Below are 15078 nucleotides of genomic sequence, written 5' to 3'. Positions count from 1 at the left end.
AGTCAATCAGTCCATCCATCCATCCATCCATCCATCCATCCATCCGTCAATCAGTCCATCCATCAGTAATCAATCCATCCATCCATCCTTCAGTCAATCAGTCCATCCATCCATCCATCCATCCATCCATCAGTAATCCATCCATCCATCCATCCATCCATCCATCCATCCATCCATCCATCAGTAATCAATCTATCATCCATCAATCAGTCCATCCATCCATCAATCAGTCCATCCATCCATCCATCCATCCATCCATCCATCCATCCGTAATCAATCCATCCATCAATCCATGAGTAATCAATCCATCCATCCTTCAGTCAATCAGTCCATCCATCCATCTGTCAATCAGTCCATCCATCCATCAATAAATCAGTAATCCATCCATCCATCCATCCATCCATCCATCCATCCATCCATCCATCAGTAGTCAATCTATCCATCCATCAGTCAATCAGTCCATCCATCTATCTGTCAATCAGTCCATCCATCAGTAATCAATCCATCCATCCTTCAGTCAATCAGTCCATCCATCCATCCATCCATCCATCCATCCATCCATCCATCCATCCATCCATCCATCCATCAATACATCAGTAATCCATCCATCCATCCATCCATCCATCCATCCATCCATCCATCCATCCATCAGTAATCAATCTATCCATCCATTAATCAATCAGTCCATCCATATCAATCCATCAGTAATCCATCCATCCATCCATCCATCCATCCATCCATCCATCCATCAGTAATCAATCTATCCATCCATCAGTCAATCAGTCCATCCATCCATCCATCCATCCATCCATCCATCCATCCATCTGTCAATCAGTCCATCCATCAGTAATCAATCCATCCATCCATCCTTCAGTCAATCAGTCCATCCATCCATCCATCCATCCATCCATCCATCCATCCATCAGTAATCCATCCATCCATCCATCCATCCATCCATCCATCCATCCATCCATCCATCCATCAGTAATCAATCTATCATCCATCAATCAGTCCATCCATCCATCAATCAGTCCATCCATCCATCAATCAGTCCATCCATCCATCCATCCATCCATCCATCCATCCATCCATCCGTAATCAATCCATCCATCAATCCATGAGTAATCAATCCATCCATCCTTCAGTCAATCAGTCCATCCATCCATCTGTCAATCAGTCCATCCATCCATCAATAAATCAGTAATCCATCCATCCATCCATCCATCCATCAGTAGTCAATCTATCCATCCATCAGTCAATCAGTCCATCCATCCATCCCTCCATCCATCAGTAATCAATCTATCCATCCATTAATCAATCAGTCCATCCATATCAATCCATCAGTAATCCATCCATCCATCCATCCATCATTCAATCAGTCCATCCATCCATTCATCTCAGTCCATCCATCCATCCATCCATCCATCCATCCATCAGTAATCAATCTCTCCATCCATCAGTCAATCAGTCCATCCATCCATCCATCCATCCATCCATCCATCCATCCATCCATCAGTAATCCATCCATCCATCCATCCATCCATCCATCCATCCATCCATCAGTAATCAATCCATCCATCCATCCTTCAGTCAATCAGTCCATCCATCCATCCATCCATCCATCCATCCATCCATCCATCAGTAATCCATCCATCCATCCATCCATCCATCCATCCATCAGTAATCAATCTATCATCCATCAATCAGTCCATCCATCAGTCCATCCATCCATCCATCCATCCATCCATCCATCCATCCATCCGTAATCAATCCATCCATCAATCCATGAGTAATCAATCCATCCATCCTTCAGTCAATCAGTCCATCCATCCATCTGTCAATCAGTCCATCCATCCATCAATAAATCAGTAATCCATCCATCCATCCATCCATCCATCCATCCATCCATCCATCCATCAGTAGTCAATCTATCCATCCATCAGTCAATCAGTCCATCCATCAGTAATCAATCCATCCATACATCCTTCAGTCAATCAGTCCATCCATCCATCCATCCATCCATCCATCCATCCAATCCATCCATCCATCCATCCATCAATACATCAGTAATCCATCCATCCATCCATCCATCCATAATCAATCCATCCATCAATCCATGAGTAATCAATCCATCCATCCTTCAGTCAATCAGTCCATCCATCCATCAATACATCAGTAATCAATCCATCCATCCATCCATCCATCAGTCCATCCATCCATCCATCCATCCATCCATGGTTGAGGGGGAAGCTGGAGCCAATCCCAGCTGTCTTCTTGCTGATATTTATGTTGACATTCCCTAAACTCTAAGAATGTTCAAGATTTTGGTGCAATTTCAAGAATTTCACACCAAATGTGTTGAGATTTTATATAAAAATATGAATATACTGTATGAAACATTTAGTATGTTTGGAGTGATTTCAAAAAAGCAGCAGCCATTTCCTCAGTGTCTCTGCTTTCATTGCTCATGGAAACATATTTTTCTGAAGCAACTATGATGACGAAATAACAAAAAAAAAAAACCCAATACTATCAGTGAGCTCCTGGATCTCCATCCCATGCGTGCTTGTCAAATGTTTTCCCCAATCTTTCTAGAATCATAGTTCTAGAGAGAACGTAAAAAAATTATATGAAGATGCATGAAGCTATTGTCAGTCTAAAAATATAACTATTGCTAGCTTTAATTAAACATGCTAATAAAAATGAATCAATATTGAATTAATAAATGCTTTTTTGCTTTTCCAGGAACTGAAATCTCTCTCTCTCCAATTTATTTGGGCCCAGTCTTGTGATCAGAATTCAGCCGAATCGTTCGTCTCATTCCGCAAGATAATGAAGGTTAAAGCAGAGACGAGCTGCATGTTAAAAAGCTACTCCTCTCAGAGCTGCTGAGGCCGTGACCCTGGCCCTCTCCATATCGACTGATTCTGGATGAATATGCAGAAGCGCTGATAAAGCTCAGGCGGTGGAAAAACCCTCCCAAAACTTCACTTGTTGCCTTGAATACACACTCGAGTCGAAGACCTCACAGGTTTCTGAAATTTGATCACCGCTGCATCAGCATTAATGGGATGGGTCAGAAATATATGAGAGTGCATCAAGTACTGCTAACCAAGAGGAACTCGCACAAAAACCCCCCCAAAAACCCATCCCCCCTTTTTTTTCAGGTTAACGTTCTATGAACTGATGGGTCGAGATTTTAACTTTTTGGAAGTTGTTGGTCATCTTGAATCTGGTCTTACATAAATTGAACACAGCTTTCAAAATAACATTTTAACAACAGTGAAACATGGTGGTGGTAGTGTGGTGGAATGGGGATGCTTTGTTCCTTCAGTATGGCTGAATTAAAATAATTCTGCAAAGAAGGTTCAGCCAAAATTCCTCTGTAGCGACGTGAAAGTCCAATCTCCAGTTACTGAAAACATTTGTTTGCAGTGGTCTGTGTTAAAGGTGACACAACCAGTGGGAGAGGGGCAATTACTTTTTTCCACATTAGTAAACATCTAAAAAGTGTTCTTCATGTCTTCTTGATCTCGTCATATTACATTTTGTATGAGGACCTGAAACTATTTAGTGTCACAAACATGCAAAAAAAAAAAAAAAAGAGGAAATCAAGAAGGGGGCAAAAACTTTTTCACAGCATTGTATTCATGGAACATATCTGAATTTGGCCAAACCTGTGTTGTGCTATGTTACACAAAGAAAAAAAATTATTAGACGGGAGCAGGTTCTCGCAAAAAACAAAACCAAACGAAACCTGAATAACAAACGAACTTGAAGGAAACAAATCCGATGAAAAAAAAAAAACACTGTGGATTGAAACGGAGCCAAAACCTGGTGTTAATCTTCAGCATATGGCCTTTAAGTGGGGAAAAAACACCTAGCAATTGAAAAATGAAATGAAAATCCATCAGAATGTCTTACCGTGGCTGTTTTTTTTAAGTAACCTTCACAACTTTGAATGCCATCCGCTTTCCCATTATTTCACATTATTAATAGTTCACAAAATTGATTTCCCTCACGTGTAATCATAAATGTCAAAATGGCAGCCGTCAATTTAGGAAAATCCGTCTGGATAAAAATAGTTCCCTAATCATTGGTTACACTGACTGACTACAGCATACACTGGTGCTTGAAAGTTTGTGAACCCTTTAGAATTTTCTATATTTCTGCATAAATGTGACCTAAAACATCATCAGATTTTCACACAAGTCCTAAAAGTAGATAAAGAGAACCCAGTTAAACAAATGAGACAAAAATATTATACTTGGTCATTTATTTATTGAGGAAAATGATCCAATATTACATATGTCAGTGCCAAAAGTATGTGAACCTCTAGGATGAGCAGTTAATTTGAAGGTGAAATTAGAGTCAGGTGTTTTCAATCAATGGGATGACAATCAGGTGTGAGTGGGCACCCTGTTTTATTTAAAGAACAGGGATCTATCAAAGTCTGATCTTCACAACACGTTTGTGGAAGTGTATCATGGCATGAACAAAGGAGATTTCTGAGGACCTCAGAAAAAGCGTTGTTGATGCTCATCCGGCTGGGAAAGGTTACAAAACCATCTCTAAAGAGTTTGGACTCCACCAATCCACAGTCAGACAGATTGTGTACAAATGGAGGAAATTCAAGACCATTGTTACCCTCCCCAGGAGTGGTCAACCAACAAAGATCACTCCAAGAGCAAGGCGTGTAATAGTTGGTGAGGTCACAAAGGACCCCAGGGTAACTTCTAAGCAACTGAAGGCCTCTCTCACCTTGGCTAATGTTAATGTTCATGAGTCCACCATCAGGAGAACACTGAACAACAATGGTGTGCATGGCAGGGTTGCAAGGAGAAAGCCACTGCTCTCCAAAAAGAACATTGCTGCTCATCTGCAGTTTGCTAATGATCATGTGGACAAGCCAGAAGGCTATTGGAAAAATGTTTTGTGGATGGATGAGACCAAAATAGAACTTTTTGGTTTAAATGAGAAGTATTATGTTTGGAGAAAGGAAAACACTGCATTCCAGCATAAGAACCTTATCCCATCTGTGAAACATGGTGGTGGTAGTATCATGGTTTGGGCCTGTTTTGCTGCATCTGGGCCAGGACGGCTTGCCATCATTGATGGAACAATCAATTCTGAATTATACCAGCGAATTCTAAAGGAAAATGTCAGGACATCTGTCCATGAACTGAGTCTCAAGAGAAGGTGGGTCATGCAGCAAGACAACGACCCTAAGCACACAAGTCGTTCTACCAAAGAATGGTTAAAGAAGAATAAAGTTAATGTTTTGGAATGGCCAAGTCAAAGTCCTGACCTTAATCCAATGGAAATGTTGTGGAAGGACCTGAAGCGAGCAGTTCATGTGAGGAAACCCACCAACATCCCAGAGTTGAAGCTGTTCTGTACGGAGGAACGGGCTAAAATTCCTCCAAGCCGGTGTGCAGGACTGATCAAGTTACCACAAACGTTTAGTTGCAGTTATTGCTGCACAAGGGGGTCACACCAGATACTGAAAGCAAAGGTTCACATACTTTTGCCACTCACAGATATGTAATATTGGATCATTTCCCTCAATAAATAAATGACCAAGTATAATATTTTTGTCTCATTTGTTTAACTGGGTTCTCTTTATCTACTTTTAGGACTTGTGTGAAAATCTGATGTTGTTTTAGGTCACATTTATGCAGAAATATAGAAAATTCTAAAGGGTTCACAAACTTTCAAGCACCACTGTACACACACACACACACACACACACCAAAGAAAGCGTGAATCAGCACCAAGTTTGATGTATAACATTTTTTTTTTAACTTCTTTTAACACAATCGTGTTTACACAAATGTACAATTTCAGTGTGCACACTTTAAATGTGATATTTTATTAAGTCCAAAAAGAGCTGCCGGAGAAGAAGGTGACTTCACGGGAGGTTGTTTTTTTTTTTGTTTTGTCTGAGTCATTGGACAACAAAACAAAAAAACTACTACAATGTGTGTGAATGTGGTACAGCAGCCTGAGGTGAAGGACTTTGTCTTTCAGTTAGTGATGATGGACGAGTGTGTGCCTTTTTTTGTGTCTGTGTTTTTATGTTGTTAATTATGTGAACGGAAAAAGATGGGTTCCATACGTTAAAAAACACATGCACAGAGTTACAGTCAGAAGTTTACATACACTCATCATGGACATGAACGTCATTGCAATATTTGTGATTTCTTTGAACTGTTCTTTTTCTGTAGCAGAATAATTTCACAACATAAATCGGTAATCAATACCAATAATTTGGTGCACAAGTTTTAATTTATTTTCGTTCTCTGAAATGAACACAGGATCAAAATTATACATACAGGGTCAAAAATATCCAGACATCCACTCAGATTATTAATTCAGTGTGACTGAAAACTGCAGAAGGTCTTTACACTAGCCAAGGCTGAGGCTTCTTAACTTCCTGTTAGTGATGATGATGATTACAGCTGGTAGCTTCTCTGTGCTGATAAAAATAACTTGTTTGACACTCATTGTACTGACCAACACACAGTACAATGGGAAAGTCCCAGGAGCTCAGTGCAGATCAGAGAAAAAGGATCACAGATTTACCCACTCAGGAATGTCTCTCAGAGCCGTTTCTAAACAAGCGGAGATTCCGAGATCATCAGTTCAAACAACTGTACATAAATACATTATTGGGAGGCGAGTGAAGCCACTCTTCCAAGACACTTTGTTCAAACTATCATCCTCAGCTGACAGGAAATTAGTTTGGATGATCAGGAACCACCAAGATACAGGCCTGCCATGAAACAGAAGTTGCTGGAACACCAGTGTCACTTTCTGCACTCAAGAGAGTTTTACATCACCATAGACTGAGAGGCTGCCATCGAAAAAAGAAGCCCCTGGTCCGAATCCACACCTTCACGCTTGACTAAAGTTTGCACCTGACCACATGGACAAAGAAAACACCTTCTGGAGGAAAGTTTTATGGATGGATAAGATAAAGACTGAGTTATTTGGCCACAACGATCAGAGGTACGCTGTATCAACTGTGAAGCATGATGATGGTAGCACGGTGCTCTGGGGCTGTTTTGTTGCCAGTGGAACTGGATGGAATAATAAAGAACTTCAGAATTCTTCAGCAGCACCTCAAACCATCAGAAATTTGGATACAGTTGGGTGTTCAAACAGGACAATGACCCCAAACACACATCGGAGCTGGTTGTGGAAGATAAAGAAAGCTGAGTAACGTTAAATGGTCAAATATCCAACCGGAATTTTACCAGAAGCTTGCTGATGGCGACTGATGTGCTGATTTCAGAAAACCCAAAATAAATTAAAACTTGTGCAATAAATGTTCTTTTTTTTTTTACCCCTATTAAATATGCAAGTTATACAATCCTTATCATTCATTAATTTCTCTTTCTTTTTCTCATGATTTTCTCCCTAATTTAGTCTTGGCCTCCTCATCACAGAACAGCTACCAGCCCGAGAGACCGAACACGAACGTCACAGGGCGGCGTAACACACTCAGAGGAATGTGCTATCAACCCTCTTCTACATACATGACCTCACAGATGCCGATGATTGGCTATTATCACTGTGATTGACAAGGAAAAAAGGGTAAGCCCCTCCCTCCAAGACAGCATGGCTAATCCTGCTCTTATGGCTCCTAGCCACAGATGGGCGTGGCATCATCAGGCTGAATATTATTATATTTGATTTATAATATGAAATATTAGATACATTTTTGTACATATGTAGTTACGATATTTTTATATTGAAGATAAAAGTTTGAAGTTGGATTTGGAAAAGTTTTTTTTTAATTACTGTAAATATTTACATTTAAAAAGAGACGTAATTGTATTTTTTGGGTAAGGACTGAGTTTTATTATACTTTATACTTGTGAATTTTGTGTGAAAGCTCATGTTTTTGGCTAAGCATTAATCAGCTATGGTGATTAAGTGCTTTAGTTTTTAAAAATAATTTTTAAAGCTTAAGATAAAAAATGAGTATCGGCTGGTGCGCAAGTGTTTTGGAAAAAAAAAAGGAAAATGTGATACTGGGTCATCTGTAGAACCACTTCCTTTAAGACTAAACTTGAAACTTGCACTGAAATTTGAGGAAAAAAGTGTAAAAGAAGCCTCAGGAGTGAGCATGGTCTCATTTGCAAGATCAATGTGTGCTATAGCTTTAATCGACTCTTAGCATTTTTGAGTGAAAGCATCACTTTAGCATAGAAAGCATGACAATCAAAGAGAAATTTATCGAAGAAGTTCATCCTTCAGGATTACTGAACCCAAAGTGCACAGGAAAGATTGTCTGAGATCTAACATCATCAAAATAAAACCATGCTGAAATCTTTGCTGGTCTAAACCCATTTTTAAAAAATATGCTACGCTGCTTTGACATCCTCGCTGTGGGGAGGACGGTCACGGAGCCGTGCGCACGCATAAATGATAAAAGACGGCGTAAAATCAGGGGGAGTAAAATCATTCTTCACTTCTTGCGTGGGACTTTGTCACCCAGAGGAACTTCATCCATTAGTTTCTGCACACAGGAGAAAAGAAAATGCATTACACGCTCTTCACAGAAACTATCGTCAATACAGACAAATCTCTCTCCTATTACAGGGCTATAATAAACCAAATATAAGATTATTAAACCTATTTCTAGTCATGTTTACTAACTTAGATCCCTAATGAACTAATGGAGATTTAGATCCCTTATTAAAAAGCAAAAATTCCTGAGATGAGCATCAAGACGATGTTTATCTTCTCTAGAAATATTCTGAGTTTATGTAACAGTGATGGTGTTTAGATGAGAATGTTGTGATAAACTCACCTTCAGTAGTCGGGCGTAGTACGTCCTGTCGTCCTCCGCCTCCCCCTGGATCAGCTCCACTTGGTATCTCCTGCAGGCCAGGTGCAGCTCGTTGAAATCGAACAAAGGGGCGGGGTCAATGGAGTGGCCGTTGATGAGGCTAACCAGGTACTCGCGGTAGTGTTTCCTAAAACAAAAGGTCACAAGAGGTCACAGTTCTTCAGCACATCAAGGACCACCTCCCCCCAGACTTCGAACCCTACCAGTTCGCATATCGCACAAACAGATCCACAGAGGACGCCATCGCCGTAGCTCTCCACTCTGCGCTAAACCACCTGGAGCAGCAGCAGAACTACGTCCGCATATTCTTTGTGGATTATAGTTCAGCTTTCAATACAATAATCCCGGACATCCTTATTAGAAAACTGGACACTCTCGGCCTCCCCCCTCTCACATGTGCCTGGTTAAAGGACTTTCTTACTAACCGGCTCCAGACTGTGAGACTTGGCCCCCACTTCTCCTCCACCCGCACGTTGAGCACCGGCTCTCCACAGGGCTGTGTGCTGAGCCCCCTCCTGTACTGCCTCTACACCCACGACTGTAGTCTGACCCACAACAACAACCTCGTCGTCAAGTTTGCTGACGACACCACAGTGGTCGGACTCATCTCAAAGGGAGACGAGGCAGCCTACAGAGAGGAGGTCCTGAAGTTGGCAGCCTGGTGTTCAGAAAATAACCTCGCTCTGAACACCAAGAAAACCAAAGAGCTCATTGCTGACTTCAGGAAGCACAGCACCGACCTAGCCCCCCTCTACATCAACAACGTGTATGTGGAGAGGGTCCACAACTTCCGGTTTCTCGGCGTCCTCATCTCCGCCGACATTTCCTGGTCAGTAAACATCACAGCAGTCATTAAGAAGGCTCAGCAGCGGCTACACTTCCTCAGAGTCCTCAGGAAGTACAACCTAAACTCCAACCTGCTGCTGACCTTCTACCGCTCATTCATCAAGAGCCTGCTGTCGTACTGTATTACAATATGGTACAGCAGCTGCACTGCTGTAGACAGGGAGAGGCTCCAGAGGGTAGTTAAGGCAGCACAGAAGATCATTGGCTGCCCTCTCCCCTCCCTGATGGACATTTACACCTCCCGCTGCCTTAGCAGAGCTAAGAACATTATCAAGGACCGCTCCCACCCTGGCTTTGATCTGTTCGACCTGTTGCCCTCAGGGAGGCGCTACAGGTGCATCAGGACAAAGACAAACTGATTCAAAAACAGCTTCTTTCCAAAAGCCATAACCGCCCTGAACTCGGATATGCTCTGACTTTATAGTCTATTTATTTTACTATGTGACTCTCTTCGTGCAATAATTTATAATGTGCAGTACTTTATAAGGTGACTCTCTCTGTGCAATACTTTTATAATGTGCAATACCTCACTCCATAATGTGAAATGCAACACATTCACCTCAGGACTGTGCACCTTATACACAACACATACACCTCAAGTCTGTGCACCTACCTTACCTTGCAATACTTCATAAATGTGTAATATTTTATTTTATAATGTGACTCTCTCGTGCAATAATTTATAATGTGACTCTCTCTGTGCAATACTTTATATGTGCAATGAGCAATACCTCACTCCATAATGTGTAAAGGCCAATTTATGCTGACAACGCAGTCCTCGCAGATGGCACTACAGATGGCGTCTGCGTAGCCCCCCCCTTCGCAGACGCTCTGCGCGCACCTCCCAAAAATTGTGACCACCGCAGAAGCCTCGCAGACAGCGTCGCAGACAGCGTCGCAGACAAGAGGGCTCCGATTGGTCCACTCTACATCCGCTGTACACGCACTTCCGCTTCCCTACTTTCCCGGTTTGGTTTGTTTTCACGACCGCCATTTTTAAAAACACGAGCGAAGATGGAGCAGCACGAAGAGCGGTTGATCGAGGAAGTGAGGAAGTACGTACATCTATACGACTCCAGTTCTAGTCATTATAAGTAACCGGAGGATAAACACTCCACTAACCACACCCACCAACTACTCCTAGCGATTTCGCGCCCCCTTGCGTTGTGGCGGTGAATAACATCGCGCACGCCTATTACTCCCCGCTCAACGATAAATTACAACTGTCTGCGAAAAGCTATCTGCGAAAGCCTTGTCGCAAGAGCATGCAGAGGCCCTAACACAACACATACACCTCAGGACTGTGCACCTTACCCCTCCCCCCCTCCCCCTCTCTCTACACGCTGTTTGCGCTGTTATTGGAGACGCTTTAATCTCATTGTACATGTGTATAGTGACAATAAAGGCATTCTATTCTATTCTACAAGCCGGGAGCCGGTTCAAATACGGTTAAAAACTGATAGTGAAAAGTCGGTCTTGGGAAACATTCAGAAAACCCTCAGCAGGTCGCTGCAACACTGAGAGACGAACCACCAGACAATAACATTTAAAATAAAGGTGAAGATTAAAGGTGTAAAAAGTTCCTCACTCGCAGAGTCCCGCCTGGCCAGGCTGAGTCTGAGCTCCACATGCTGAGTCTGTCTGACGAGTACCATCATCCTTCTGCTCGATCACACCACACACACCTAACACACACACACACACACACACACAGATTTATCAAAAAGAAAAAATAAATGTGGGGAAAAAAATGTGGAAAATCTGTGAATGTAAACCTGTGAAGCCAAAGAAAGAAACAAAGAAACAAAAAGGTAGTGAAGGAAAGAAGGAAGATCATGAAAAGAAAGAAAGAAAGAAAGAAAGAAAGAAAGAAAGAAAGAAAGAAAGAAAGAAAGAAAGAAAGAAAGAAAGAAAGAAAGAAAGAAAGAAGGTTGATGTGTGATAGAGTGAGTGAGTTGGGAAAAGTAGATATTAAAACAAACAGACAGACAGAGTAAAATTGTTGGGAAAAGTAGATATTAAAACAGACAGACAGACAGACAGACAGATAGATAGATAGATAGATAGATAGATAGATAGATAGATAGATAGATAGATAGATAGATAGATAGATAGATAGATAGATAGATAGATAGAAACTGTTGGGAAAAGTAGATATTAAAAGAGACAGACAGACAGACAGAAATTGCATAGATAGATAGACAGACAGACGCCGTTTCCGTTTGAGAGTACGTCGTGCGCATTCTGGCTGCCGCTTCTCACCAGACCTATTTATTGATTGATTGTGTAGTTTGATGTTTGATTTTGTTTGAGTGTTTTGTCCGCCGGTTGTGGTGTAGCTCCGGACCCAGTTTTGGGCGTCGGCTCCCTGCAGGCCTTGGTTCGCCGTGGGTGATGCCCGTGCTCCTCACTATGGCCTGCAGTGAGCTCGCTGCTCATTTTAACATCGTGGTTGTCCAGCGCTGAGTGCTTTAGTGCTTGGCGTGGTGTTCCGAGCGATGTTGCTCGGTGGCATCGCGGCGGCTGTGCGGGCAGTTAGGGACGTACCAGCGCTCTGCCTGGCGGTGCGTATGTGCTCGCTTTGTGGATCCATGGCATGGTGTTCTGAGTGATGTTGCCCGGCGGCTGTGCTGGAGGTGTGGGACTTGTTTCCGTGCACCTTTTGGTGGGACTGTGGCTGCTACACCATTGGAATGACATCCTGACCTTCATTTGGAGGATTTTTTTTCCCCTATAATTGTAAAGCGACCTTGGGTTTTGAGAAAGATGCTATATAAATTTAAAGTATTATTATTATTTTTTATTATTATTATAAATTGTTGGGAAAAGTAGATATTAAAACAGACAGACATATAAAAATAGAAAAAAGTCAAGACAGAAAAAGGTGGTACTGAAAAAAAGAGAGAACAAAGAGAATAAAGAAAGGGTATTAATGCAGGCATGTACAGGAGCTGTGTGTGTGTGAAGCATCAGTAGATAAATGTGTGAATGGAAGTGTGTGAAAGTGTAGGTGTGTTTGTTTTCACGGTTCTTCTACAGACTTGTGTTCTGTTCTGAGTCAGGAGAACTGATCAGTGTGTATCTTAATTCAGACTTTCATTACGCACGCACGCACGCACACAGTAATACACTATATATGAAAGATCATACAGACAAACAAGATTAGACACGTGCTAAGAGAGCCGTGTGTGTGTGTGTGTGTGTGTGTGTGTGTGTGTGTGTGTGTGTGTGTGTGTTCCTGCAGAGACCCGTCTGTGTTCCTGGGGGAACTTCTGTGTTAAAGGCCACTCCGGATTTCTGCAAAGAGAAAAACAAAGCTGAGAATAAAGCTCCTGCATATAGAACTGTGAGAACACCACCAACGGAGTGTGTGTGTGTGTGTGTGTGTGTTACCTGCAATAAGGCCTGCAGTCTGGCTGGTTCCCAGTCCCGCAGGTAAAACAGACAGTCTCTGGGGTGATGAGCATGAAGACCAGTCACACTGCACTGAGGCACTGCACATGTCTGTAACACACACACAGAAAGTGAGTGAAGAGAATGTGGAGGAGGAGAACATGGCGAGGAGATCGTGATGAGGAGCTCACTGTGTGAAAGGGGTTGTTGCAGCCGCTGCAGAACTGATATCGACACTGAGAGCAGCTGAAGTGCATACAGCCTCCACGAGCCAGAGCATACTGAAACCTGCAGTTAGGACACGCTGAGAGAGACGGGGGAGGGGGAGGGGAGGAGAGAGAGAGAGAGAGAGAGAGAGAGACAGAAAGAGAAGGGGGGACAGAGAGAGAGAGAAAGAAGGGGGGACAGAGAGAGAGAAGGGGGACAGAGAGAGAGAAAGAAGGGGGGACAGAGAGAGAGAAAGAGAAGGGGGGACAGAGAGAGAGAAAGAGAAGGGGGACAGAGAGAGAGAAAGAGAAGGGGGACAGAGAGAGAGAAAGAGAAGGGGGACAGAGAGAGAGAAAGAGAAGGGGGACAGAGAGAGAGAGAAAGAAGGGGGGACAGAGAGAGAGAAAGAGAAGGGGGGACAGAGAGAGAGAAAGAGAAGGGGGACAGAGAGAGAGAAAGAGAAGGGGGGACAGAGAGAGAGAAAGAGAAGGGGGACAGAGAGAGAAAGAGAAGGGGGACAGAGAGAGAGAGAAAGAAGGGGGGACAGAGAGAGAGAAAGAGAAGGGGGGACAGAGAGAGAGAAAGAGAAGGGGGGACAGAGAGAGAAAGAGAAGGGGGACAGAGAGAGAAAGAGAAGAGGGAGAGAGAGAGAGAAAGAGAAGGAGGACAGAGAGAGAGAAAGAGAAGGAGGGACAGAGAGAGAGAAAGAGAAGGAGGGACAGAGAGAGAGAAAGAGAAGGAGGGACAGAGAGAGAGAAAGAGAAGGAGGGACAGAGAGAGAGAGAAGGGGGGACAGAGAGAGAGAGAAGGGGGGACAGAGAGAGAGAGAAGGGGGGACAGAGAGAGAGAGAAGGGGGGACAGAGAGAGAGAAAGAGGGACAGAGAGAGAGAAAGAGAAGACAGAGAGAAAGAGAAGGGGGGACAGAGAGAGAAAGAGAAGGGGGACAGAGAGAGAGAAAGAGAAGGGGGGACAGAAAGAGAGAAAGAGAAGGGGGGACAGAGAGAGAGAAAGAGAAGGGGGGCAGAGAGAGAGAAAGAGAAGGGGAGAAAGAGAGAGAGAGAGAAGGGGGGACAGAGAGAGAGAGAAGGGGGGACAGAGAGAGAGAGAAGGGGGGACAGAGAGAGAGAGAAGGGGGGACAGAGAGAGAGAGAGAAGGGGGGACAGAGAGAGAGAGAAGGGGGACAGAGAGAGAGAGAGAAGGGGGGACAGAGAGAGAGAGAGAAGGGGGGACAGAGAGAGAGAGAGGGGGGGACAGAGAGAGAGAGAAGGGGGGACAGAGAGAGAGAGAACGGGGGACAGAGAGAGAGAGAACGGGGGACAGAGAGAGAGAGAGAAGGGGGGACAGAGGGAAAGAGAAGGGGGGACAGAGGGAAAGAGAAGGGGGACAGAGAGAGAGAGAGAAGGGGGGACAGAGAGAGAGAGAGAGAAGGGGGGACAGAGAGAGAGAAGGGGGGACAGAGAGAGAGAGAGAAGGGGGGACAGAGAGAGAGAGAGAAGGGGGGACAGAGAGAGAGAGAAGGGGGGACAGAGAGTGAGAAGGGGGGACAGAGAGAGAGAAGGGGGGACAGAGAGAAAGAGAAGGGGGACAGAGAGAAAGAGAAGGGGGGACAGAGAGAGAGAGAGAGAGAAGGGGGGACAGAGAGAGAGAAGGGGGGACAGAGAGTGAGAAGGGGGGACAGAGAGAGAGAAGGGGGGACAGAGAGAGAGAAGGGGGACAGAGAGAAAGAGAAGGGGGGACAGAGAGAAAGAGAAGGGGGGACAGAGAGAAAGA

The 15078-nt window shown here is 43.6% G+C and overlaps 1 protein-coding gene across 2 annotated transcripts in view; it reads right to left on the bottom strand.

The window, feature by feature from the left end:
* Nucleotides 1-5778: 5778 nt before the first annotated feature.
* The window catches only part of LOC132871451 (E3 ubiquitin-protein ligase RNF31), a 34010-nt gene continuing 24710 nt past the window's right edge, over nt 5779-15078 (bottom strand). For both annotated transcript variants that reach the window (XM_060905615.1, XM_060905616.1), the window contains exons 18-23: nt 13291-13403; nt 13100-13210; nt 12955-13003; nt 11295-11391; nt 8822-8987; nt 5779-8527 (exon numbers count right to left, since the gene is read on the bottom strand). In XM_060905615.1, coding sequence (XP_060761598.1) covers nt 8477-8527; nt 8822-8987; nt 11295-11391; nt 12955-13003; nt 13100-13210; nt 13291-13403 — 587 coding nt within the window. In that variant the 3' untranslated portion in view covers nt 5779-8476. The remainder of the gene's footprint in view (nt 8528-8821; nt 8988-11294; nt 11392-12954; nt 13004-13099; nt 13211-13290; nt 13404-15078) is intronic.

The sequence above is a fragment of the Neoarius graeffei genome, chromosome 23 (assembly GCF_027579695.1).
Source record: "Neoarius graeffei isolate fNeoGra1 chromosome 23, fNeoGra1.pri, whole genome shotgun sequence".
Taxonomy (NCBI): domain Eukaryota; kingdom Metazoa; phylum Chordata; class Actinopteri; order Siluriformes; family Ariidae; genus Neoarius; species Neoarius graeffei.
The sequence above is the reverse complement of the archived record's forward strand: the minus strand, read 5'-3'. Positions and strand labels throughout refer to the sequence as shown.